The 22,190-nt window shown below is 45.2% G+C and overlaps 11 protein-coding genes across 11 annotated transcripts; 5 read left to right on the forward strand and 6 right to left on the reverse strand.

Moving 5' to 3' along the window:
- Nucleotides 1-535: 535 nt before the first annotated feature.
- On the forward strand, nt 536-1,873 carry V1513DRAFT_450947 (60S ribosomal protein uL16). The gene is made up of 2 exons (XM_066898885.1): nt 536-868; nt 927-1,873. The coding sequence occupies exons 1-2, from the start codon at nt 824-826 to the stop codon at nt 1,551-1,553; spliced, it is 672 nt and encodes a 223-aa protein (XP_066751701.1). The 5' UTR covers nt 536-823; the 3' UTR covers nt 1,554-1,873.
- On the reverse strand, nt 1,671-3,072 carry V1513DRAFT_450955 (vesicle transport v-SNARE protein N-terminus-domain-containing protein). The gene is made up of 4 exons (XM_066898886.1): nt 2,876-3,072; nt 2,729-2,787; nt 2,555-2,665; nt 1,671-2,497 (listed from the first exon to the last, which is right to left on the reverse strand). Exons 1-4 carry the CDS (start codon nt 2,994-2,996, stop codon nt 2,132-2,134), a joined length of 657 nt encoding a protein of 218 aa, XP_066751702.1. The 5' UTR covers nt 2,997-3,072; the 3' UTR covers nt 1,671-2,131.
- Nucleotides 3,073-4,187: 1,115 nt separating this feature from the next.
- Nucleotides 4,188-5,697, forward strand: V1513DRAFT_450959 (uncharacterized protein). Its single transcript, XM_066898887.1, has one exon. It carries the CDS (start codon nt 4,291-4,293, stop codon nt 5,461-5,463), a length of 1,173 nt encoding a protein of 390 aa, XP_066751703.1. The 5' UTR covers nt 4,188-4,290; the 3' UTR covers nt 5,464-5,697.
- On the reverse strand, nt 5,609-6,920 carry V1513DRAFT_205911 (uncharacterized protein). The gene is made up of 3 exons (XM_066894350.1): nt 6,634-6,920; nt 6,484-6,568; nt 5,609-6,431 (listed from the first exon to the last, which is right to left on the reverse strand). Exons 2-3 carry the CDS (start codon nt 6,518-6,520, stop codon nt 5,755-5,757), a joined length of 714 nt encoding a protein of 237 aa, XP_066751704.1. The 5' UTR covers nt 6,521-6,568; nt 6,634-6,920; the 3' UTR covers nt 5,609-5,754.
- A 195-nt stretch (nt 6,921-7,115) lies between these two features.
- Nucleotides 7,116-9,387, reverse strand: V1513DRAFT_460212 (uncharacterized protein; the record flags this gene model as incomplete). Its single annotated transcript, XM_066899817.1, has 7 exons — nt 7,116-7,337; nt 7,394-7,528; nt 7,594-7,797; nt 7,853-7,913; nt 7,970-8,825; nt 8,907-9,147; nt 9,331-9,387. The coding sequence occupies 7 exons, from the start codon at nt 9,385-9,387 to the stop codon at nt 7,116-7,118; spliced, it is 1,776 nt and encodes a 591-aa protein (XP_066751705.1).
- A 232-nt stretch (nt 9,388-9,619) lies between these two features.
- V1513DRAFT_486614 (uncharacterized protein) lies at nt 9,620-10,900 on the forward strand. The gene is made up of 5 exons (XM_066900503.1): nt 9,620-9,831; nt 9,892-10,237; nt 10,300-10,323; nt 10,375-10,551; nt 10,604-10,900. The coding sequence occupies exons 1-5, from the start codon at nt 9,688-9,690 to the stop codon at nt 10,807-10,809; spliced, it is 897 nt and encodes a 298-aa protein (XP_066751706.1). The 5' UTR covers nt 9,620-9,687; the 3' UTR covers nt 10,810-10,900.
- V1513DRAFT_466223 (complex I intermediate-associated protein 30-domain-containing protein) lies at nt 10,806-12,049 on the reverse strand. The gene is made up of 3 exons (XM_066900068.1): nt 11,725-12,049; nt 11,248-11,672; nt 10,806-11,190 (listed from the first exon to the last, which is right to left on the reverse strand). The coding sequence occupies exons 1-3, from the start codon at nt 11,780-11,782 to the stop codon at nt 10,918-10,920; spliced, it is 756 nt and encodes a 251-aa protein (XP_066751707.1). The 5' UTR covers nt 11,783-12,049; the 3' UTR covers nt 10,806-10,917.
- Nucleotides 11,892-13,683, forward strand: V1513DRAFT_450973 (SHQ1 protein-domain-containing protein). The gene is made up of 3 exons (XM_066898888.1): nt 11,892-12,063; nt 12,135-12,202; nt 12,266-13,683. The coding sequence occupies exons 1-3, from the start codon at nt 11,923-11,925 to the stop codon at nt 13,383-13,385; spliced, it is 1,329 nt and encodes a 442-aa protein (XP_066751708.1). The 5' UTR covers nt 11,892-11,922; the 3' UTR covers nt 13,386-13,683.
- On the reverse strand, nt 13,564-15,771 carry V1513DRAFT_480867 (uncharacterized protein). Its single transcript, XM_066900342.1, has 5 exons — nt 15,385-15,771; nt 15,269-15,321; nt 15,077-15,195; nt 14,753-15,022; nt 13,564-14,697 (listed from the first exon to the last, which is right to left on the reverse strand). The coding sequence occupies exons 1-5, from the start codon at nt 15,482-15,484 to the stop codon at nt 13,833-13,835; spliced, it is 1,407 nt and encodes a 468-aa protein (XP_066751709.1). The 5' UTR covers nt 15,485-15,771; the 3' UTR covers nt 13,564-13,832.
- A 90-nt stretch (nt 15,772-15,861) lies between these two features.
- Nucleotides 15,862-17,167, forward strand: V1513DRAFT_383728 (SURF1 family-domain-containing protein; the record flags this gene model as incomplete). Its single annotated transcript, XM_066895149.1, has 4 exons — nt 15,862-16,249; nt 16,310-16,439; nt 16,499-16,718; nt 16,781-17,167. The coding sequence occupies 4 exons, from the start codon at nt 15,862-15,864 to the stop codon at nt 17,165-17,167; spliced, it is 1,125 nt and encodes a 374-aa protein (XP_066751710.1).
- A 1,539-nt stretch (nt 17,168-18,706) lies between these two features.
- V1513DRAFT_206338 (uncharacterized protein) lies at nt 18,707-20,656 on the reverse strand. Its single transcript, XM_066894351.1, has 2 exons — nt 20,166-20,656; nt 18,707-20,111 (listed from the first exon to the last, which is right to left on the reverse strand). Exons 1-2 carry the CDS (start codon nt 20,402-20,404, stop codon nt 18,746-18,748), a joined length of 1,605 nt encoding a protein of 534 aa, XP_066751711.1. The 5' UTR covers nt 20,405-20,656; the 3' UTR covers nt 18,707-18,745.
- Between the last annotated feature and the right edge of the window lie 1,534 nt (nt 20,657-22,190).

The following is a 22,190-nucleotide window of genomic DNA, read 5'->3' on the forward strand; positions in this document are numbered from 1 at the left end:
GCTTTCGCAGCAAATACAATACAGCAAGTGCCCCACAAATCCCGCACAGTAAGGGATGTCAAGCCTGACTCTTCATTCGCTGATATCTACTGCCTTGATGAAGTATCAGCGCGGTTTTCCATGGCGTCAAACGATTCGGCCTAGTCAGCTATATCCGAGCTGAGCTGACATCTGTGCAATTCGCGCGAGACATGACTGCCAGGACAACAATAATGATATTATTCGTTTCTGCTTTGGAATGAGACACGCATATCGGCCGAAACACCTTTCCCTGGTCGTTGCCCAGGCAACCAACGATAAGCCGCGCGCGCGCTGACAAACGCGGACGATGGAAAGTTCGTCTTGATTGTGCCCCTCGTGGCTGGCTCAACTCAAAATTGTGGCGGTGTCCAATTCCAGCAACCAGTGCTCACGTGACTACATCAACGCACTCTCTTCTATTGCTTTGAAATCAAGTTTAAGTTGCCCATACTAAACCCTACCAGTTTACCCTAGAAAAGGCAGTCACTCTCCAATCAGTTCCGGATGGGTTAGCTCCCGGCTTGCAGAAGCTCCTTCGCTTTGCTGGATAGTTATCGTTCAGCGTTTCGTAATATTACTAGTTTTTATCAACATAATTATTGTGAGTTTTTATTTTCTATTGATGGTACATTGCTTATGGAGCTGGATTCAAAAAAACGGAAATTTCTTGTTGTTAAGACCGCCTGATAAAGAGATGGGATTAGAGGAGGCGATTACAAATCAAATGCTATATAAGGACCAGCTGCCGTTGCAAAGCTTCTCTAAATTTCATAAATTTAGTATCTAACATTGTACAGAAAAAATGGCTCGTCGTCCCGCTAGATGCTACCGCTACTGCAAGAACAAGGTATATGAAGGAGGAGGTTGCAACTAGGATCGGTATTGGAATGCTAACAAATCGGCAGCCGTTCCCCAAATCGCGATTTAATCGTGGTGTCCCTGACCCGAAGATCAAGATCTTCGATCTCGGTCGTAAGCGCGCTGGTGTCGACGAGTTCCCGCTCTGTGTCCACCTCGTCTCGAACGAGTACGAGCAGCTCTCATCGGAAGCTCTCGAGGCCGCCCGTATCTGCGCCAACAAATACTTTACTAAGACAGGTGGTCGTGATGCCTTCCACCTCCGTGTTCGTGTCCATCCGTTCCACGTTCTCCGAATCAACAAGATGTTGTCGTGCGCTGGCGCCGATCGCCTTCAGACTGGTATGCGTAACGCCTGGGGTAAACCTCAAGGTACCGTAGCCCGAGTCAACATCGGTCAGGTCATCATGTCTATTCGTACCAAGGACGCTTCCAAGGCTACTGCCATCGAGGCCCTTCGCCGAGCTCGTTATAAATTCCCCGGTCAACAGAAGATCATCATCTCCAAGAAATGGGGCTTCACCAACCTCGACAGAGATGATTACGTCGTGAAGCGTCAGCGTGGGGAGGTTAAGGTCGACGGTGCCTATGTTAAGTTCTTGAAGAAGAAAGGTCCCATCGACGAGGTCTTCCAGCAGTTTCCCGACTACGCTGGTCTCGAGGCGTCAAGCTAAATCTGTGCGTGTATTGTAGGAACGGGTTATTATACAGGCTTTTAAATGATTGTCATATGGTTTGCAAATGTACTCGGAGTCATTATTGGGATTGATGTATATTTGTGAATATATTTCATTCTATTCTATTCTATCCTGTTCTTTTCGGCAGATTGTCTTCGAGGCTAGAACAGAATGGCTCAAGAGATTGTTGACATTGCTCGGTCATATGCACAAAGATTGGCTTCTGACGTCCCCGAATATTGCAATTAAGGCATTTATTACATTGGAATCTCAAATCGAGAAAACACTAAAGAAATGAAAAAGAAAATTAAGACAACGACAGTACCCATACATAACCGACTTTAAACCAAAACCACAAAAACCGGACAACAAGCACCAAGCAATAACGAAGCTGACTCCAAATCGAGCTTTAACATCTTAAATGTCTAAATCTACATGACATGTGGATTATGTAGACAATGAGTCTACCGCCTTCTAGGCAAGAAGCGCCCGAGGAGTATGGCGGCAATGATGATGATCAACAGTACTACAATACCGATTGTAATCAAGCGGTTAGTGACCATCCTAGAACCGAATTAGCTCTCCATTATTACGCAAAACTTAACTATAACAGGGACGTACCGACGAGCCATGCCTCTCAGAGTCCGGATGCTTTTGTCCACATACGTATCAGCCTCCATAAGAACATTCCGGGAATTGACGATCTGCTCCCGCTGTCCACGTAAATCCGTCAAGATGCCCGCGCCAATAGACTCCGTTTCATTTGCAAGGCGCTGCGAGTCGCGGAGTCGTTGGGACGAAGCTTCGAGCCTATCAGTCCCACTTAGAAGCTGTTGCCTCTGATCCTGTGAAATATCGTCTGCTGAGAGACCGCCGCCACGGGATTGGGCAGCACGGGCGCCAAAAAGCTCGGTGCGGTCCGCTTGTTCGGATGCTCTTCTCTGTTATTATCCCATTAATTTTCGCTCCATGATGAGAAAATACTTGGCACAACTAACCAGTTCTCGCTTGACCTTGTCTAAATCGCTTCGATAGCCACGTAGACGAGCGTTCAGCTTTGCTCGGCTTCCGGAAGAAATATTCTGAAGCTCAATAGCCATTTGCCCAATCTACCCTTGTCAGAACCAAATACATGTATGAAGAATGTAGGCCAAACAGGTACAAAAGCATACTATTTCATCAGCCTCATCGATCGCTCGCTCAGCAGCTCTAACAGAAGCTTTCCGGGGCTCTAGAAAACCTATCAGCACTCGGAATTCAAACACGATGCAGTATCCCATATCCCCTATCGTTCGATGGTCGTAAACAAGAACACCTACCAGCACCTAATTCTGGAATCTGGTCAATCTTCTGCGTTATCTCTGCAAACGCGAGTCTAAAATCGGCTTCATATGAAGCAAACAGCTCCGATCCCGGCTCGGCGTCCAATGCTTGCGACATATTTCTTCAAGCCTAAACAAGGATTCGTAGTAATGAAGAGAAATGCGCGAAAGGTGAGAGGTAAAGGAGCCAATCAAGCCAGATTCGAGATCAAACGGGGCGACATTGGTCGTAGGATTCGGTGACGTTTTTGAGCATATTTGCCACTCTGATAGCCGGAGTCAACTCACGAAAGTGGATGCGCTAAATGTAAACCCTGTGGGTTAGGGACCCCCATGCAACCAGGCACTGTCTGCAAGAATGCAGAGATAAATCACCTCCTGGCTCGACTTCATACTTTCGACTACTACAATAACACAGGCTGAGTCGGTTAATGTGGCCATCTAATCTACACTAGCAGACTCTCGCAAGGCAAAGCCTTTTGGCTCAATAAACTCATGTCATCAATATCCAACGATAGCAATTTTGGAAGATGGAAGCGGCAGCCCGCTGGCACTAAATTTTTGAGTCGATATGCATGTACATCTACTAGTTACGTGCATGCGGGTGCAATCCAATCCGCGTCATCGTAAAATTGCATCCCGCGTTCGATCAACTACCGGGATGTCGTGGTATCGGATTAGATTTAATCCGAGGCGGCATGTGAGTGATATTCACCCACATTAAACACAACCAACACAATATCTGTCATGACAAGTCGCAATGATCTATTTTATCGTCATAAAGAATTCGGATTCATTCCACTTCCATGCCATGCGATCAATGAGTCGTCAGGAGGCTTCGCAAACCTGTTGAAGAATAAGCGTAGGTTTTTCCGCATGCATGCCCTAGCTCGTCAGGGTGTCCGCAATAATTCTAGGCGGCTCAGAATCCAGGAAGCCGGAGGTTACTCGTGAGTGAAAGAAATTTATCCTTGTTGAGTCTAAATGACTAGCGGGTAAGAGATTGTTACAAGCCAACCACCTGGGGCCATCTATAGAGGCGAGGTCTCGTTGCTACATACGTCAACCGTAGACGTCGAAGACAGATACTGCTGGTATCTATCTATATTAAGTCCGTTGTCAATTGCCGAATGAAATATCCACACATGCGGAATATTGCGCACTTGTCCCCATTGTGATATTTCGGCTGGGCAAGAGAGAACTGATGCGGTTGTGTGCCTAAGCCTGGAACCGCAGCTGCGGAATTAACGTTTTGAAAATTTCAATTCAGTAGGCTCTTCAGGTGGCTCTGACCTCCACCACTGTTTTCCCCCCCCCCCCCCTCCCCCTCTTGTGCGTACCAGCCCAAATTTAAGTATGGCAGGATATAATTAATAGAGTAACGATATATCGTGTGTTTTGGTCAGTGAAGTATGCTAAGTAGACCGGATACGCCATCGTCCATCTACCCAATTATTGTCTCCGACTCCGTCGTCTCCGCCCCATGGTCTTCTGACTTGCCCGCCAGCAACAACGCCTTTAAGCCGCTCTATAAATTCTATCGCCACCTGTCGTATGAGGAGTTTGATAATATCTGTTACAATCCCGGCTCGAAGTTAGAGACGGATACTCTACTCGATCCAATATTCCCTGAAAGCTACAATGAGCTGCATCCGGACGACCTCTCTACCGCCAATTATCCGTTCACAGTTGACTTTATCGAGTCACTGCGCAAATTCATATATGCTTCAACGTCGCGCATATATGTGGGAAACAGCAGTCAATGCCCTGCCACATTCGAAGAGATCACGTTGAAGAGCGTGCCGGGTCTGCGGATATACCCCGGCATCTTAAGCCCTGACGTGCAACGCCAGCTGGTTGTGAACATTATCGAAGAATATTTACCACCAGAGACACATCTAACGAACTTGCATCCGTCCTACATGTTGCCGCAGCCATTCCAGTTATTCGGCCATCCACGAGATACAATTATTCCCCCGTCAGTCAACCCGGCCTTGGCGGCGGCCTCCCCTACCACACTTGGTTCCCTACAAGATAGAAAATTGCGATGGGTTACGCTCGGAGGACAGTACAACTGGACAACGAAGAAATATCCCACATTCGAACCACACACACGCGAGTTCCCGGACTTCCCAGTATCACTCACGACTCTTCTGAAAAATGCGTCTGCGATCTTCAGGGACAGGATAAATCCGGAAGCGAGCATCATAAATTTCTACTCAGATGGAGACACCCTTTCACCTCACCAGGATATCGCGGAATTGTCTAGTGCAGACTTAGTAAGCTTGAATCTAGGCTGCGAAGCAGTCTTTTTTTGTGGGCTTGCGAAAGACAAACCCCCTGTTCAGGTTCGGCTGCGCAGCGGTGATGTGATTGTCATGGGTGGCGAGAGTCGGTTTGCGTGGCACGGAGTTGGACGCGTGTGGGACAAGACCGCTCCCGATTACTTGGCTGAGTTTGACTATTGCGAAAATTTTGAACATGAGAGAGTCGCGGGTAATGTTGCCTCGGGGCGGAAGAGGTACGGCCAGTGGATGCTCTCGAAACGAATTAATTTGAATGTCAGACAGATGCTGGGCACGTAGAAAAGGGCCATTATATATGGAAAGATGCCATTGTAGCTGGATGCAGTTCTGTCTTTTTGTCGTTTTTATTAAAGAAAACTAATCAACAACCACGTCTATAAAAAAAATTATTCTGTGTGATCTCGTATGTCATAAACGAGGCTCTAAGCTAACATAGTGCGATCTCTAGTCGATACAGACGATTCACCCCAGATAAACAGGAAAGACAAATAAACAAATAACTTGAATTCCGAAATAGATTACCAGAACTAAAAGAAATTTTAAGGCAATTTAATACTTACTCCACTCTGCCTATCCAGATTTGTCAATCCCACTGCGCTGCGCAGCCGAGAAAGCTCTACTTCTTGCACCCTGATGCTTGCCATTCGTAAGGTGCCCAGACGTATACCCGCGGCTAGTATTTGCCATCGGAACAGACACACTCCCAACATGTCCATTATACGCGTTCGGATCAAAATAGTTTTCCCGCGGGTAATTCTCGCTATAGGATATGGCTGGGTAGGGATAGGATCCACCTTGTCCAGAGTACGCAGAGATTTGATACGCGACCGGAGGATAGTAAATTTGTCCGTCGTAGTTAAATGGCTTTTGCACACCCTGGGAGTCCGGAAACGATTGAGGGAATGCCATTGCCGGGAATGTTGGTGACTTCTGTGGAGCCTTGGATTGCACAGAATGAGAAGATCCCGCCGTCTTTTGTTGAGCGTGGTTCTGCTGAAACCCACGCGGCATGTCCGTATGCTTAAGTGAGTCCCCATTCGAATCGGATGCAGTGCTATGGTCAACAGTAGCAAGACCACTAGCTGAAGGCACATACATCTGATATGGGTACGCATACTGATAATATCCGTACGGTATATTTTCCATATACGATACGTTATTCTCCATCCCGGTTGTCATGGATTGCGCCATCATGTACGAATGGTATGCATACAGTTGTTCGGGAGTTGCAGCATACATTCCGTTTCCTGTACTCGTTAGATCGTATACTTCATCATTGTTCATCTAAGATTCTCTTACCGACGGACTGCCCATATGATGGCGGGAATCCGGTCATGTAGCCAGCCGTAGGATCAATGTAGGCTTGGTCATAGATATATTGACCCTGTACTGATTAGAATAGCCAAAACAAAGAATAAAATCTGTCGTACATCAGCATTGGGTCCATACGCTGTAACAGTAGGATACATGTTAACATCAGCAGCGAATAATGGGACCACTGATTTAGCATTGCTAGATCCTTGATGATTATTGAACGAATTGGTGGCATCTGATAACACGCTCTTTGAACCACGATATGAGCCTGGTACAAAGAACTGCTGTTGAATTTGTCCAGTCGGAAGGGTAACCGGATTTAAAAACGCGACCTGTGTCTGGGATTGTTTTCCTGAGGCTTCATTGGTTTTCGGCGCCGGTGCAAGTTTCACTGCCGTAGGGATCTTATTCATGTTGCCAAAGCATATGTAGATTCTGCGATCCAAGAACAACGTTTTGTTCTATTGAGTTCGATTCAATTCCCAATGACGATTTAGACACAGTTCATACATACCTCTTGAATAATCGCATTTCGTGCTTCCTCCATCGTCGTAAACTTAATCAATGCGCACACAGTTTCTATATATTCTGTAAGTCAATGTAAGTACCAGCGAACCTCAGTGCATAATACCAGCAGGAGAATCGGACGATGATCTGTTGAGGAGCTCTATATCGATGATTCGTCCATAAGTGGCGAAACGGCTCTGTAATGATTCCGTAGTGACTCTTTTGGCATCAAGATTTCGAATGAAAATACTGGGGTTGTCCATTGATGTGGGTATTCTCGGATCCGGATTCTGGACGTAAAAAATAATGCAGTCCTCATTTGGCTTTAGATTCTAGCAAAACGTTGTCAATGTTCAGTTTCAAGCAGTCCATCGTAGTTTAATCTTACGAAATAGGCCTCAATTGCATCTTCACGATATTCGAACTTAGCACACCAGCCTCTCACATTGCCCCTCCCGTATTGTATCGTAGCACTAATAAGAAATTCCAATTGTCCAAATTTCTTAAATATATTCTCAGCATCCTGCGCTACTGTGTCAGTCTGCAATTTCTGGATAATAGAGTGGATCCATTCCATATGTCACTTACACGACGAAGCAAATGCCTTGATGCCGACGCCAAAAATAACGCACGATTCACACGCGCATGCTCGCATCTTATCGGACGGTCAAAAATCAGGGAGCCACGACATTCTCTCAAGGCATCACGGGCATCTTCGTATGATCTCAATTGAACGAACGCGTAAGGGCGATCAGAACTATCGCGATGGGCGGTGACGTCAAGAGGATTCCACTATATAAGCATGAGATGGAATACTAGCCGCACCAAAACAAATATTCATCAGTACCTTAGCAAACACGTTCATGACCGCAATCCTAAGGCTCTCCAATGTATGCGCAGACGAGAGGCTCGATGCAAATTAGCACTACTGAGAGTATATCGTCAGATAACTTCCTTGGCTTACCTTGCAACAAAAAGACAGGCTGACGGGTGAGATCTGTCTATCGCATCGACGTACGTCATATGAACATCACCTTCTGCAGCAGCAGAAAGACCAAGAACTGCTTTTGGGGACAGCGTTGAGTCTGAGCGAATGGATTCTGCGTCATCACTCTTTGGATTAGGCGTCCAGCATCCGCCGCTAGCATTATCAGACGCGTTAAAGTCTCCAAAGTGCGACTGATCGTCCAGAGACATCGGCGATGCCTCAAGATCCAACGAGAATATTGGATTTTCTAATCTGTCAGTCTCTATCACCTGAGTTTTTAATACTGCTAGCGTCTTAGGTCGTTCAACTGATCGAAATGGGGTTGACGCAGGAGTCGACGTGGTTCCCGATGCCATGCTCTTTCGAGAGACCGGCGTGGACAACGCAGTGTATGAATATTGAATCGCACTAGAAGAAAAATCGGATCGAGTATCATCAGAACCAAAGCATCTGCCTTGATCAGTGTCATCATGCGTAACAGGCCTGGTACCCCGACTGCCATCGGAAGAATCGGTCACATTATTTGCCATATCGCTGGTTTCATTTTCTCGGACGGCTGCAACCAACAAAGGCGAAGGAGGTTCAGAATTCAATTGGCTCTGTGGAAGGAGACATGGCGAAGAAGGTTCAGAAAGACTACCACGCTGAGGCGACGATAAATTGAATTGCTGCTTAGGAGCCGTGTTACGGCCCATACGAGTCTTGATTGCCGCGAAGTTCCTCTCAGCATCGAGATCGTAACCACTTGAGTGGTAATCGATAGGATCGGACATCATTTGGGCGCGCTTGGTAATCGTAGCGATGGTGTATATATATTGAACGACCAATAATACTACTCCAGAGCCAGAAAGCGATCCAACAGCACAAAAGAGTAAGCAAAAAGATCAAGACACTAGAAGTACAAGAACGGGACTGGGTGGAGCAAGATGGAGGATAGAGAACGAGAAAAGAACGAGAAGAGATGAATAGCAGAGAAAGCGACAAACGACAGAGCAAGAAGATCGCAGAAGACTCAAGTAGAGACACAGAGGCACACGACGCTTGGTTTGTGCGACCCCGAGAATGGCGTTGGCCAAGCGTGTCGCGTTTTGACGCGTCGCGTCACTCTCGCACCTGTCAACATGAGTGTCCGCATGTGTGTTTGCGTGTGCGATCTGGAAATATTGCAACAGTTAGACCACATATTCAGAGCGTCTGCGGTGTATTAGTAAGTTGAATGTGTATATTCGCAACGATTAACGCATACTATGGGCCGAGAAGTCTGCTGAATTTAGCACCAAGTTGCATTAGTCCAATAATAGCCACATTCAAGTCTGTAAATAAAACTGCATGCTCACTTTACTGCCCTTGATGGTATAATAGTTTCCGCAGCCAAACATCGATCTCGGCACCATACTCTCGTATACTATTGGCACAAGATGATTGCATGACATCTAACAGTAAATCCCGCTAATACACATATCGCACTCTCCTTTCAATTTGCTTCACAATTTATTGAATTTTTTTGCGAATGTATAGATTCAGTGGAAGTAGTTACAACTTCTTAGGGCGGCGCGGATGATGCGGCGCATTAGCGGAGTTCATCGAATAGAGTTTCGTGCCCTATCGGAGTCATCCGTTTGATGAGACAAATTTTATATAATTCAAACAATTGAGAGAGTCAACGGCCATCAATATCACTCTATTCAGGATAAATGACTATAACTAGCACTGACCTGGAAGGTTCGCTACCTCTCATTGCCAAGGGCAAAGTTCGTGATATATATTCCGTTGATGATTCGACCCTCCTCTTCGTTGCTACCGATCGAATCTCGGCGTATGATGTCATCATGAAAAATGTATGAATATCCTAGATTTCTAGCTATCTTGAGTTGAAATGTTCATATATCATCGTATAGGGTGTCAAGGATAAGGGCAAGCTCTTAACCCAGATTTCAAAATTTTGGTTCTCAATTCTGTCGGACGTTTGCCCCAATCACTTCATCTCTACTGATATCTCCACGCTTCAGAAGCAAGCGCTAAAGTACAAGGATCAGCTCGAGGGCCGTAGTATGCTAGTACGAAAATACAAAATTTTACCCATTGAGGCCATTGTACGTGGATATCTAACTGGCTCCGCATGGAAAGAGTACAAGACAAATGGCACCGTCCATGGAATCAAGGTTCGGGAGGGTATGAAAGAAAGTGAGCCATTCGACATTCCGATCTACACTCCTAGCACTAAGGCTGAACTTGGAGAACATGGTGCGTCTGAATTGGCATCTGAGTGTTGGCACAGTTGTGTTACTGACGTATTCATCTTGCAGATGAGAATATTCATCCGTCAGAAGGTGAGTCCAGTCCGATCACCACAATATGAGAAGTCATTAACTCGTTTGTAGCTGCTAAGATAATTGGTGAAGAGAATGCTAAAAAGGTCGAGGAGTTAGCTCTTAAGCTCTACAGCAAGGCAAAAGACTATGCGGAGACAAAAGGCATTTTAATAGCCGATACGAAATTTGAATTTGGCATTGACGAGAGTGAAAATGTAGTCTTGGTCGATGAGGTTCTTACTCCAGGTATGTAAAATTCTCGGATTTAATATGATAGCCTGACCGATTGCGATACTAGATTCGTCGCGATTCTGGAGGGCTGACACTTACGAGGTCGGCAAAAGTCAGGATAGCTATGACAAGCAATTCCTGAGGAACTGGCTCACATCGAATGACCTTGCTTACAAGGAGGATGTTGAAATGCCGGACGATATCGCGGAGAAGACCGCCGCCAAGTACATTGAGGCATATGAGCAACTTACTGGCCAGAAGTGGAGCGCTTAGATAAACATCGTAACCCGCGTTATGTAGCACTAGCACCTTAATATAATACCAATTTTACCTTGTTGAGCACAAATGCTGCATAATATACATATATTTCAAATTACGACATTACAATTCCATTTCTTTTTTCCTGGTTTCTGCTACTCGCTTCTCCAGTAGTAGTTCTGGATTAGTACTTTTCGCCGCCTTTGCCCGTCCTTCGGCAATATAACGCTCTGCTTCGTCATCGCTGATAGCTTTTATCCAATCGACGTACAGACTGAATGGACCATAGCGCCGGTCGAGTAGTCCAATTCCGACTGTCCGCACCTTGTCTTTTTCAATCTCTTGCAAACTCTCAACACGGCCCCAATGTGTCAGTAAGAATTGGTTAATAGGTATCTATGGTTCTGGTCAGTGCCATTGTCTTGTATAGAACGAAATCTACGAAATACATACAACTGCTACCTCCCACTCGCCTGGATTATACAAAAATAGTCTGTGCTGATGAATCTCCGTCGGCAGCGCCGTTTTGGACTGGATATTAACAAAATACTTTCTCCGATCGCCCTTAACCCTCAGCGCCACGTGAGACAATGTCTGCCAATCCCAGTATGTCTCTTCATCCAAAAAGTTCTTTGGGGGGTCACGAGTTCGGAACATTGCATATCCAGATCTTTGGACTTCTGGTCGCGATGGAGGAAGGTCAAGCGACAAGTTCCCGTGGAAATGCGCAGCTCGCTCTTTCGGATCCCAATCAAGGTTGACAGTACTGTATCCGCCGATTTCTTTGTCGGATCGAGTTATACATTCATTTAATACTTCAGGACCTTTAAATTGAATCATCGTGAATTCGTTAATTTTTTTTAAGTCCGGAGAGATACCTGGTAGGACAGTTAGCAAGTACCTGTATAGTTGGTATATACACTACCGTACTCTTTTTGACACTGGCGCCCATGATCTTGGACAACTTCGACACATACTCGGCAATCATTTTCTGTGCAAATTGTAGGTACTCTTTGATTGGCAAAAACTCATAAGATGTAATTCAGATAATTCAGAGAAATCTATATTCAGAGTGCAGAAGGTGATGCCGCAGGTTCACCAATTAAATTGGCTTCTCAAGCATTGGTGATGCCCAACGCCGCACTAATTATATCTGGCAACAACTCAATCAGTGACTATAACAGCGCTGCAGCCATGATCACACCTCTGTTCTCCGTCAAACAAGATGCAGACTTTGTATATATTGAAATTAAAGTGACACATATCAAGGTGCATAACTTCATTGAGTTTGCTGAAAGCATGATAGAAATTTAGGCGAAACTGATGCGTACATACTTTAGGCACAAAATGTGGAGTTGCGAGCAGATGGCGATATCTTCATGTTTTCGTTGCCGCCTTACTATTTACGGTACGGGGAGTGATATTATATTTAATGCTAGCTGAGACCAAATATTCTAATGCGGCAAGCCAGACTTCATTTTTCTGGAAACTTAGTTGATGATGATAGAGCCAGCGCATCGTTTGATCTCGGGACTAAATCGCTGGCCGTCAAATTCCCCAAAGAAAACCCGGGAGAAGAATTCTCTGATCTTGATTTAATGACAAAGCTCCTTGCCCGAGTTGGCGAAAAAGTTCAGAATGATACCGCTGGCGGTTCGTCGACATCCGAAGTGAAGAAAAAGGTTTTGATTGAGGAGCTAGGCTTAGATCATGATCCCGATGGCCAGGACATGGAAGAGGGCCTCACAGATGTACAGAGAAATTATCTCTCGGAATTGGAAGACGCTGAAAATTTTGATTGGCAGATTACTCAGGAATTACCTTCAGTCGAGGAACAAACACTGCTATCAGCAAAGTATGGCTTCAATCTGCAGTACAGCGGATTTTTGAGGCAGACAGCTGAAATGGGTAATGATATCAACGACCTGGATGATCCAGAAGGTAGCACAATCGAATCCAGATCGAAGGAGCGTATTGAGAAAGAGAATGGAAAATTTGATCCGGACTATTATTTGTCTGATTGGCTAGAAAACGAAGATATTCCGCAGTTGATAGATTTTAAGCCTCACATTCTTCGATCGATATCGCAGTCTTTACAAGACAGAGCAACCGACGCAATGGCCAAGATAGAATTTACCGAACTTGAAAAGAAACGAATGATGGATCTACCTCGGCGGACGTATATCATCGATTCGATGATCAGTCTGAAATCAGTCTATCTTGGGCTAATACCGCTACTTTTTGGATATTGTTACGACGTACGTACAACACTTGATGATCACACCTCTGAATCGGCCTGGACTATTGGCAAGTTGGCCCCCAATATATCCTGTCTAGACTCATCCTTTACTTCTGTTTTGCAGGTGATGATCGCATGCACACGTCGATCGCTTGCATATCCATTGTATAGAAATTGGGAGCTGTCGCAAAAGTGTTGGGACGACGTCTACTGTCTGTTACGTGGAGGAAAACGTGCAGTGCTGAAGGCACTCCTGGTTGTGAATCATCTTTTTGCATTTCATGATGTATATTATGTGTATTCTAAGATCGTGGTGGAGGACTATTGTGCCTGGATACAGATCGCTAGGTGAGGTTACACTCAAAGATTACTATGAAGTTACCACTAATCCTCCTATAGTGATTCGGTTATCAGAAGTTTGGCACACGAAGTTCGGCACTGTATAATAGCAAAGGAGGCCCTGGAATGGAATATTACCGAAATCGAGAATGCTGCTACAACTGCGTGATGTGATTGACGTGAATAATCGTAATCAGCAAAGGTGTCGCGGAGTTACTGTGTGGCATTGGATACTTGCAAATCATTCGGTTGATTTACCTGTGGTTGTACTACCAATCGATAACAAATTAAAATAACAATTAACTATCCAAGACCAATTACCTAAGCAAGCGAAAATCCGTGAACCATGACAACGCCATGATAGAGGGTAAGCAAATAAAGCACAAGTAAATGCACAAGACACAAACGATTTTAACATTCGACGGTAACACAATAACCAGTCCACAATAAGCTAAACTCACTAGATGTCATCCTCCAAATTTAACTGATTACCATTATAAGTGCGACGCTCGCTGTCAGCGTCAGGTAGATCCTGCATGGTTCGTGTTCGGGATCTATCTGAAGTGTCTGAATTGACACCACCTGAGTCGCGGTTTGGATTCATGTAATAGTCCTCATCGTTGCCAGCCGGCTCCGCATAACCCAGGCCAAGGAAGGTACCCAGTGCACCCCATGCCCACGTTATACCACTCTGCAGCCCACTTTGAACATGTCCAATAGAAGTTTTAGGAGTATACGCGGAAGAATAATTGCTAACGGGTTTAAGGATCAAAGTAGCCGATGGATGGAGCTGTAAAGTCACAAGAGTCTCAATTTCATCTGAAGCGGAGAAAACTTTATGTGGGAACTGACTCAAAATCGAGTAAGGAGCATCCCCATCCGTACGGTTCGCATCAATCCACTGGCGCACGTCACCTAACGTTGCATTGAGCGGAAATCGATTCTTCATAGACGATCCATCGAACAATCTTATTGCCAATGCGGAGACGTTGTGATGGTCAGTATCAGCGGAAGGTGCTCGTTTGTGAGCACGGCTCTCGGGATCCGGTGAAGTAGACAATGACGGTCTTGAAGCAGTCGTAGAATCATCACGGTGACTTCGCGACTTGCGTTCTTCGCGATCGTCCTGTAGTAACTTCAAAATGCGTTGCCTTTCTTCAGTTTCCTGTAGTCTCTTACGCCGTAGCTGCTCTTGATACTTGTTTGCTGTTGGCCCAGATTCAATGTGCTTAATTGGCAAAGTCTGTTTTTTCTTTTCTTTATCAGCTTTAAGTTTGTTTTCGATATGTGCTTTCCGTTCTTTTAACTGTTCTTCAGCTGAGAGTCTTCAACAATATTAGCTAGGCTTATTAGAACTTAAGCAGTATCACCACAACATACCTAACTGTACTGGCCGTTGAAGGAGACTCAATGTCGGGATTGACTCCCACTGGCTGCGTTGCGACAGAACTGGAACCCTCGAAATCGGACACTAGATTTAGTTCCGGAGCGACAGAGTCCGCATCTGATCTACTGGTAGCTGGAAATGTTGACTGCGAACTGGACATGTCTGCTGACAGAGTAGAAGTAGGGATCAGTGCCTTCTGTATTCGTTCTGTGAAACTGCTGGAATCAATTGATCCGGCAATATAATCCACCATTACACCATTGCTACTTATTTGTTAACGCAATCCGCACATCTTATACGGCCTTAAATAAACATACCTGACAATATATAGCGACGGAACACTCACAATGGGGAAAATTTGTGCGAAATATCCGGCTTCGGTTGATCCATTGACTAATCTCAATGGGACTGAATATTGCCTGATTGTTCTCTCTATCTACAGACTGTCAGTTATACAATACAACCTTATGGTAGCTAGAATAGTCATGCAGAAAGTGTTGTATGCATACTTCTTCAGTTCCTAGCAAATCGGACATCCACGTCTGCGACTCCGTGCTGTCGTCTAAGTAAAGGAATTGAATCAGCTTCATGAGCCAGGATCAGCCATCGACTTAATAGTAATTACCTGATATGAAAACGGCCAAAGGAATTCTTTGTTGGACTGATCGTCCCACAGCAGTTTCAACAGAAGTCTCGAATATGGAATCCGACGACATCGCGTGCATTAAATAGGCGACTGTAACTGAAATACTCCGCGAGCGTTCGACTTTACAATGACTGACCAGATCGATCGGATCAGTTAACGTGCTGTATCGAGTTTGTGGCACTTGTGAGGAGAATGAAGTCTCTCAAAGTTGCCTTACTTGATCCAGATCTACTGGTGGGGTATATTCAACCTGTCGTCATCGACGTGAGGACCTGATAATGACAATCAATGCGGTTATGATGTATCTGTCCAAACGCTGTGCGTATCAGGTGTTAAACGTGCACTACTAAAGGAGCTAGGCTAGAGCGTCATCGAGCGAGTCAAAGTTTGATACTTCGCCGGCGACGTGGAAGCCGCATGCTATTCTCCAGGGCAGAGGAACTTTCCGAACCAAACATGCTGAGGGCTTCTGCAAAAAGGATGAGGCCGTTAGGCAGCTCATCTCAGAGTCTGCGAGATGCGCACTTAATGTTCCAGTATAAAGTCCATATGCGCCTACAATTGCCACCTTCATTGACTTCGCAATATTGCGGACCTTTGTCTCCTGGATTTCATGGCAAACGCCTAGGTGAGCTTAGGAGGGTGCCAATTCTAGCGTTACGCTCTCAGATATTCGCAAGACAACTGTCCACACCATACCGTCGGCATGCCACACCGTATTGTCGCAAAGTGGTGCAAATATGTTGCAGACGTTTCGTCCATATATCCGACATTGATTGGGAGACAGTAAAGCCTACCAAAGCTAGATGGCAAGGGCGACGTGTTGTAGTTCTATCTTTAATGTGTGAGTACATAGCAAGTTACTGTCAGAGGATATTCTGTATCTAACCTGTGTAATTGGCAGTTCTGATGCCAATTGTTTCATTTGGTCTTGGAATGTGGCAGATCAAGCGTTTGAAGTGGAAAACAGGTCTGATTGCCGAATATGAGAATCGACTTATTCTTCCGCCGTTGGTACTGCCTCCGCAAGTGAAGTATGAGGTTTTATTGCGACCTATCTGTACTCTTATAGCTAATTCGTGTGTGGCAATAGCCCCGGAGCAGCAGCCAACCTTCAGTATCGCCGAGTTCTCGCCAAAGGAAAGTTCCGACATGATGAAGAAATTTTGGTTGGCCCTCGAGTATACGAAGGTGAATCAGGATATGTTTGTATAACGCCTTTCGAACGTGAAGGCGGCAGTACAATTCTAGTTAATCGTGGCTGGGTAAGGAAAGACATGGCCAACCAACGCAAACGACGATCAAAGGCTTTGGTGAGTAGGGCTTCTAAATATTTTACGAACTGGAAAGAAAATTAATTTTGACATTGCTATAGCCAACTGACGAGGTGTTTGTTGAGGGCCTCATTAAGCTCCCTGCGAAAAGAAATTATTTTACGCCTGAAAATGAGCCCAACCGTGGCTTGTTCTACTTCGTTGATGTTCCTGCTTTTGCAGCAATGACAGGTGCACAGCCCGTAATTATTGAGGAGCTTGCTACTCAATACCTCGACTCAGATGTCTTTGTTTCTTGGGAGGTCCTTGCGAATGCAGGCATTCCCATCGGCAGATTACCGAAGATTGATTTGAGGAACAATCATGCTCAATACATTGCCACGTGGTTTGGGCTATGTATTGCGACTTCCATTATGTTTGCGGTCATGGCAAGGACTCCCAAGTCAACAAAGGCACAGAAGATCAAGCACTTGAAGTATTATTCATAGAGGGCGGCGGACAAATGGGTGACAAGTTTTGCACAATGCTTTGGCATAATACCATAATAATTGTAAATATAGGTCTCACAATGCCCGCATTCTTCAAATTTCTCAGAACGAAAACAGATTTACGTCAAAAGTGCTGCGAGGCTCTTGATTCCCTCCCATTAATACTTTGCCGCTCGAAACTAAGCTTGAGCTTATACTATAACTCCGTTGCTTGTCTTAAGAAAAATGTGCTTTTTATGCAGATTTGTAAATTCATCTGCACGGTATGCTAATCGGCAGTAGCTGCAGGATTGAGGTCGAAACCAGAGAGCAACGTTCGCTTAAAAAAAAAAAAAAGGAAAAGAAAAGAAAAAGAAAAAGAAAAAGCAAAAGTACTTTATCTGCAATTGTCCACGCGTGACGGTTCCCTCAGCCTATCGATATGAGATGGCAGTGTTAGGAAATCCTGACGAGATACCACCATAATGATAACTAGCTGCCCTTGCAAGCAGATTGACCAAGGTTTGTATCCATTCGGCGATTAGGAACACTATTCCTCCTCAGTCAGACGGCTGTACTAACATTCATTTATATTGTCATTTACAGGTCCGCATGCCACATATATCGCATCCTCTAGGGCTTAAGAAGATGTTTCGCTATACTTGTCACTGTTTGTATAGAGCTATTGGCATTTCACTATAAGGCTCCCGGTTCGACACCAACTTACTGAGCTTATCCAAATTTACACAGAATACGCTCAATTATTGATCTGATATTCAGGACGAACTCCGAGCCTTTGCGGGTTATTACAACCGCAAAATGGCAAGTAAATTTCGCTGAAATTTCGTCGTCAGCCAAGCACCTTCCAATCTTCCCCCGCCCGGGGCTGTCTCGTGTTGCGGTCCAAGGGTTACCCAGGGACGTGCATTTGAAGATTAGAGGCGGTTTTTTAGTTATTAACGAATATATACTGGGAAATACCTGGATGGTTCGATTAACATAAACCTGTTGTCAAGGATAGAAGTGTTCCGATTTGGTCGGGCAGCGCTGGTCATTTCTTGCGGCGAACGGCTTAAGCGACATACATCGTTAAGTACATCTGTGAAATGCCGAAAGCAACCTAAGGACACAATTTAATTGGACATACAGATTAACATACAGATTACAAAAACAATGGAGTTGAACCAGCCGATGGGACACATGGAAAAGACAAATTTAGACCGTTGGTTTGTTATTTTGCAATAAGCGACGACAATTTACTAAGAAATTATTGTGACCATTACAAGCGAGTAACATACGTGCATTTTGACCATCATCTTCCGTAGACATACGATGACTAAGATAGGCGTAGTCGAGCCCCAAGTAGTCCCGAAGGAAAAAAATTTATTAATTTTTAATTTTTTTCTGATATTTACCACTTTACTTCTCGAGAAATCTCACAATCACATTATACATATAAGCATGCACATAAGTGAAGACACAATTTCGTGTACCAACCATATCTTAGAAACAATGAAGTGAAGTACTTCTACCACATCAAAGAATACAGCACATCTACTAATAAATTTCCTTAACGAGAATGTAAATGTAACACGCAATCTACCAAAGTCGCTCCTCGAGCTTCAACTCATTCTGAGGACCAAGACCCACGAACGCACGAAGTAAGTTCTCAAGCGCAGTACGCTGCTTGTTAAGGCCGTTAACAGGCTCGCAACCAGGGCGAGCAAGGGGAGCCTTGAGCCAATACGAAAGAACCGACAAGACAGGGTAGAACTTCTCGAAATCATCCTCGGACTCAGTCTTCTTATAAGTAACTCGAGAAAAGAATTCCGCAATGACAGCCAAATCAATAATCAAAGGAGACGCAAGGAGAGAGTCTTCACACACGTTGTGAATCGAAATCGTGTTGTGACCACCCATCATGAGCTCAGAGTAATACTCATCCATTGCGACCTTGGAGTCACCGACTGCGGGTACGTACTTGATGACGATGCAATGATCGATAGTATTGCCCTTCTCCTCATTGTAAAGAATATGGTTAGATGCGATCATGTCATCAACAACAGACTTCTTCGAGATCTCCTTAGAGCGGAACTGCTTGGGAGCTGACAAGTTAAATCCGTCATTGTTACCAAGATGGTTGTAGGACGCGATCGAAAGTGGGCGGATACCAGCATCGACGAGAAACTGAGCGAGAACCGACTTAATTTTCGTCTGGCCAGACTTGAAGTCATCGCCACCGATGAATGATTTATTCTTCTCCGCAAGTTCGATACAGCCAGGAACAAACGTGTTCTGAGGAGAGCCGTTGATAAAAGGGACTCCATCAAGGATACACGCGACAGCGAAGATGGTCGATGGAGCAACCTCATCATGCGAAGCCTTGATCGAGTTGATAAGATTCTCCGCAGTGTCGTTCACGCCGGGAATGATCTCGGCGTAACGCTCGGTGTTAGCGGTCCAGATGACGATAACCTTCTCAAGTTCGTTCTTGTCCTTGAAGTCTTGAATATCTTGACGGATGCGCTGAACATGGTCCCACTTGGAGTCGCCGTCAATCAAATTGTCAGCACGGTCAGACTGGTTCGCGGCAATGAAGTCCGGGTAGTAGATAGACGGCAAAGGCTTGATCTGAGCCATATACTTGGCAACCTGACGTTGAAGGTCGTAGTCAAGAACTTTGGAACGAGCCATAGCGTCGGCAAGGTTTGCTGAATTGATGTCCCAACCACCAATTACGATGTCGTTAGGATGCAACATGGGAAGAATCTCGTTGAAAGGAGCGTAGACATCATTGCCATCCTCGTCGACACCGAGCTTGAGAGTTGAAGCCTGAGTCACGGAACCATAGTAATTAGGCTTTTGGACGCCCTGCTTAGTGCGAAAATTGATACCGTAACGGTTCGCGAGAATAGTAGCAGTCAATGTGGAACCGTTATTACCGCCGAGACCAACCATCATGAGACTACAGAAGATTAGTCAATGCAATTGCGAAAAATTCGACTAATTTACAACTCACCCAGTTTTTGGAACTTTCATGTCGAGTTTGAACTGATAGTTAACTTTGGTGGGTGTGACTTCATACTTTCCACCAGGAACACGCTTGACAATTGCGTTTTCATATGCGTAGTCAGAGATGATGAAGCCATCCTCTACCTTGGCGTTATCCGAGAAGACCTTGACGGATGTGTAGCCAGAGAGGATTTCAGGAATCGCTGTTGAAGAAGAAGCGACTTCGTCTAGAGCGTGAGGAGACATTATGAGTTTGGGAATTTAGCAGCTGATGATAATTTAATGAATGTTCCGGTAACTCCCACCCGAGTGAGCAGCCGAGCGAGAGGATTGATAGGGGTGGTGTGCCGAACCAAGTAAGTTCGAAAACGTTGTGAACGCGACAAGAAGCTGGAAGGAAGATTGACCTTTCCAGCAAACGATAAAAAGTTGCGAATGGACAATTGACCTGAGGGGTCGAAGAAACCTGTAGGAGACTAGGAGAAGGGGATTGGAAATGGAGAAGAAAGAAGACAGGAATGTGCAGGTGGGTCTGGGTTTATAAGTTTCAGGCTGGAGCCGGGACGCGGATTGAGCTGGTTGACACGTAACGCCAAAAGGGAAGGGTAGAAAACTCTCGTGAAAGTCTGTTTCCGAGATAAGATATATTTCGTTGCTGGTGCATGTGTGCCGCAATCGTAGAGGTGGCGTTGGATATAGGGCCACAACAGCGTGCGAAGTGGTCTTAATATTGCGACAGTTCTGGCGGCTATGACCAGGCCGAGGCAGGGGCTCAAAATGGGAAGTGGCTGTGCCTCGGTGTGGGCCTATACAAGTGTTATCAGCAACTGTGCACCGCCACAAGAAAATCCCGCCCCTGCCTTCGAAAGTGGCTTCGGGATGGCTGCACCCAGCATTTTTGCGAGCAAACGGAACGCTGTCAGCCAACCTCTTATCAGCTCATTATGAAGACTTTTATCTTCCTACGGTCAGGTATGCTTTCGTGCAGGTATGCAGGCACAGAGTGGCTATTGTTTTTTTCGGCCCTCGATGCTGCGGGAGCCCTAGGGACTAGAGTCTCTCGATCGTAAAAGCCAACTGAGAGCATGCACAGCAACTAATCGTCGAAGGCACGAGGCAGTAATATCTGGCTGCTCAACAATAAAATGCGATGCGGCATAGGATAGATGGACACAAAAACCCTCAATGATGGTCAAGAACAAGCTGACGGCTCCAAAAGCAAACTCGTGGTCATCAACAAATAAACGCTCTTTCATTTATTGAACAGTCAGGAATTGACACCTTCAACTATATAGTTCATCCTATCCTGGGCTCCGAATCAGTCTAGTGGTTAGGTTTGAGTTTGTACCGGCCCACAACCAGTTTTTTTGCGATATGCATTCCAGATCCACCCTGCGGCTCAGTTCATTTAGATTATTTAGTTACATGAATAATCTAACTGAGAACAAAAAGTTATGTAAGCCAAGCAATGTCAGCGCTTGAATGCTATAAGCAATATATTTTGTACTGTATATCAACAGAACGGACTATGCGCTTTCGGTTGCGGTGTCTCTATGTCCTATATATTTTTAGATTTTGGCTTCCATATATCATACGCATTTGCCACTTAAGGAGGGCCATACCGTATAGGCCAACCATTTCTCTTTGGGACTAGTACGATTGTAGGGGTCACATCACGGGAGAAACCGGAAATTATTTGCGTCTTGTATGTGGCATTAAAGAACATGGCTTGCCCGTACAGCGGTGCCTTTTGAACGCCATCCTCGAGAATGACTGTAGGCCTACTTTACTTGGTATATGCAAGTGTCGTTCGCTAGGGTCCCCATAGATTTGCAATAAAGTTCCCATTAGGTTGAAAATGTAGTAACTCAAAGATCCTGACGATGAGTAGATCATTGGGATAGTAGGCATATGTCGCCGCCGGGGAAACTGGTCGTTGACGATATTACACTATTTGTGGGGAAGAACCAAAGTTACCTCAAGCGCGACGCGTTCCCTGCTAGAGTTATTTACGCTCACCTCGAACATACGA

Source organism: Lipomyces chichibuensis (assembly GCF_038497645.1).
Source record: "Lipomyces chichibuensis strain CBS 12929 unplaced genomic scaffold V1513scaffold_37, whole genome shotgun sequence".
Classification (NCBI taxonomy): domain Eukaryota; kingdom Fungi; phylum Ascomycota; class Lipomycetes; order Lipomycetales; family Lipomycetaceae; genus Lipomyces; species Lipomyces chichibuensis.

Bases quoted from the DNA above. Each gene is read 5' to 3' on its own strand.
- V1513DRAFT_450947 (XM_066898885.1), top strand. From the start codon at position 824: ATGGCTCGTCGTCCCGCTAGATGCTACCGCTACTGCAAGAACAAG. The intron at 869-926 runs GTATATGAAGGA...ACAAATCGGCAG, and splicing joins ACCGCTACTGCAAGAACAAG to CCGTTCCCCAAATCGCGATT.
- V1513DRAFT_450955 (XM_066898886.1), bottom strand. From the start codon at position 2,996: ATGTCGCAAGCATTGGACGCCGAGCCGGGATCGGAGCTGTTTGCTTCA. The intron at 2,666-2,728 runs GTATGCTTTTGT...TGACAAGGGTAG, and splicing joins TCGATGAGGCTGATGAAATA to ATTGGGCAAATGGCTATTGA. The intron at 2,498-2,554 runs GTTAGTTGTGCC...GGATAATAACAG, and splicing joins ACAAGGTCAAGCGAGAACTG to AGAAGAGCATCCGAACAAGC.
- V1513DRAFT_450959 (XM_066898887.1), top strand. From the start codon at position 4,291: ATGCTAAGTAGACCGGATACGCCATCGTCCATCTACCCAATTATTGTC.
- V1513DRAFT_205911 (XM_066894350.1), bottom strand. From the start codon at position 6,520: ATGACCGGATTCCCGCCATCATATGGGCAGTCCGTCG. The intron at 6,432-6,483 runs GTAAGAGAATCT...TAACGAGTACAG, and splicing joins ATCATATGGGCAGTCCGTCG to GAAACGGAATGTATGCTGCA.
- V1513DRAFT_486614 (XM_066900503.1), top strand. From the start codon at position 9,688: ATGACTATAACTAGCACTGACCTGGAAGGTTCGCTACCTCTCATTGCC. The intron at 10,238-10,299 runs GTGCGTCTGAAT...TTCATCTTGCAG, and splicing joins GGCTGAACTTGGAGAACATG to ATGAGAATATTCATCCGTCA. The intron at 10,552-10,603 runs GTATGTAAAATT...TTGCGATACTAG, and splicing joins CGATGAGGTTCTTACTCCAG to ATTCGTCGCGATTCTGGAGG.
- V1513DRAFT_466223 (XM_066900068.1), bottom strand. From the start codon at position 11,782: ATGATTGCCGAGTATGTGTCGAAGTTGTCCAAGATCATGGGCGCCAGT. The intron at 11,673-11,724 runs GTACGGTAGTGT...CTGTCCTACCAG, and splicing joins GGGCGCCAGTGTCAAAAAGA to GTATCTCTCCGGACTTAAAA. The intron at 11,191-11,247 runs GTATGTATTTCG...CCAGAACCATAG, and splicing joins GCGAGTGGGAGGTAGCAGTT to ATACCTATTAACCAATTCTT.
- V1513DRAFT_450973 (XM_066898888.1), top strand. From the start codon at position 11,923: ATGCCCAACGCCGCACTAATTATATCTGGCAACAACTCAATCAGTGAC. The intron at 12,064-12,134 runs GTGCATAACTTC...TACATACTTTAG, and splicing joins TTAAAGTGACACATATCAAG to GCACAAAATGTGGAGTTGCG. The intron at 12,203-12,265 runs GTACGGGGAGTG...GCGGCAAGCCAG, and splicing joins TTGCCGCCTTACTATTTACG to ACTTCATTTTTCTGGAAACT.
- V1513DRAFT_480867 (XM_066900342.1), bottom strand. From the start codon at position 15,484: ATGCACGCGATGTCGTCGGATTCCATATTCGAGACTTCTGTTGAAACT. The intron at 15,196-15,268 runs GTATGCATACAA...GACAGTCTGTAG, and splicing joins ATTTGCTAGGAACTGAAGAA to ATAGAGAGAACAATCAGGCA. The intron at 14,698-14,752 runs GTATGTTGTGGT...ATATTGTTGAAG, and splicing joins TCAACGGCCAGTACAGTTAG to ACTCTCAGCTGAAGAACAGT.
- V1513DRAFT_206338 (XM_066894351.1), bottom strand. From the start codon at position 20,404: ATGTCTCCTCACGCTCTAGACGAAGTCGCTTCTTCTTCAACAGCGATT. The intron at 20,112-20,165 runs GTGAGTTGTAAA...AATCTTCTGTAG, and splicing joins ATGAAAGTTCCAAAAACTGG to TCTCATGATGGTTGGTCTCG.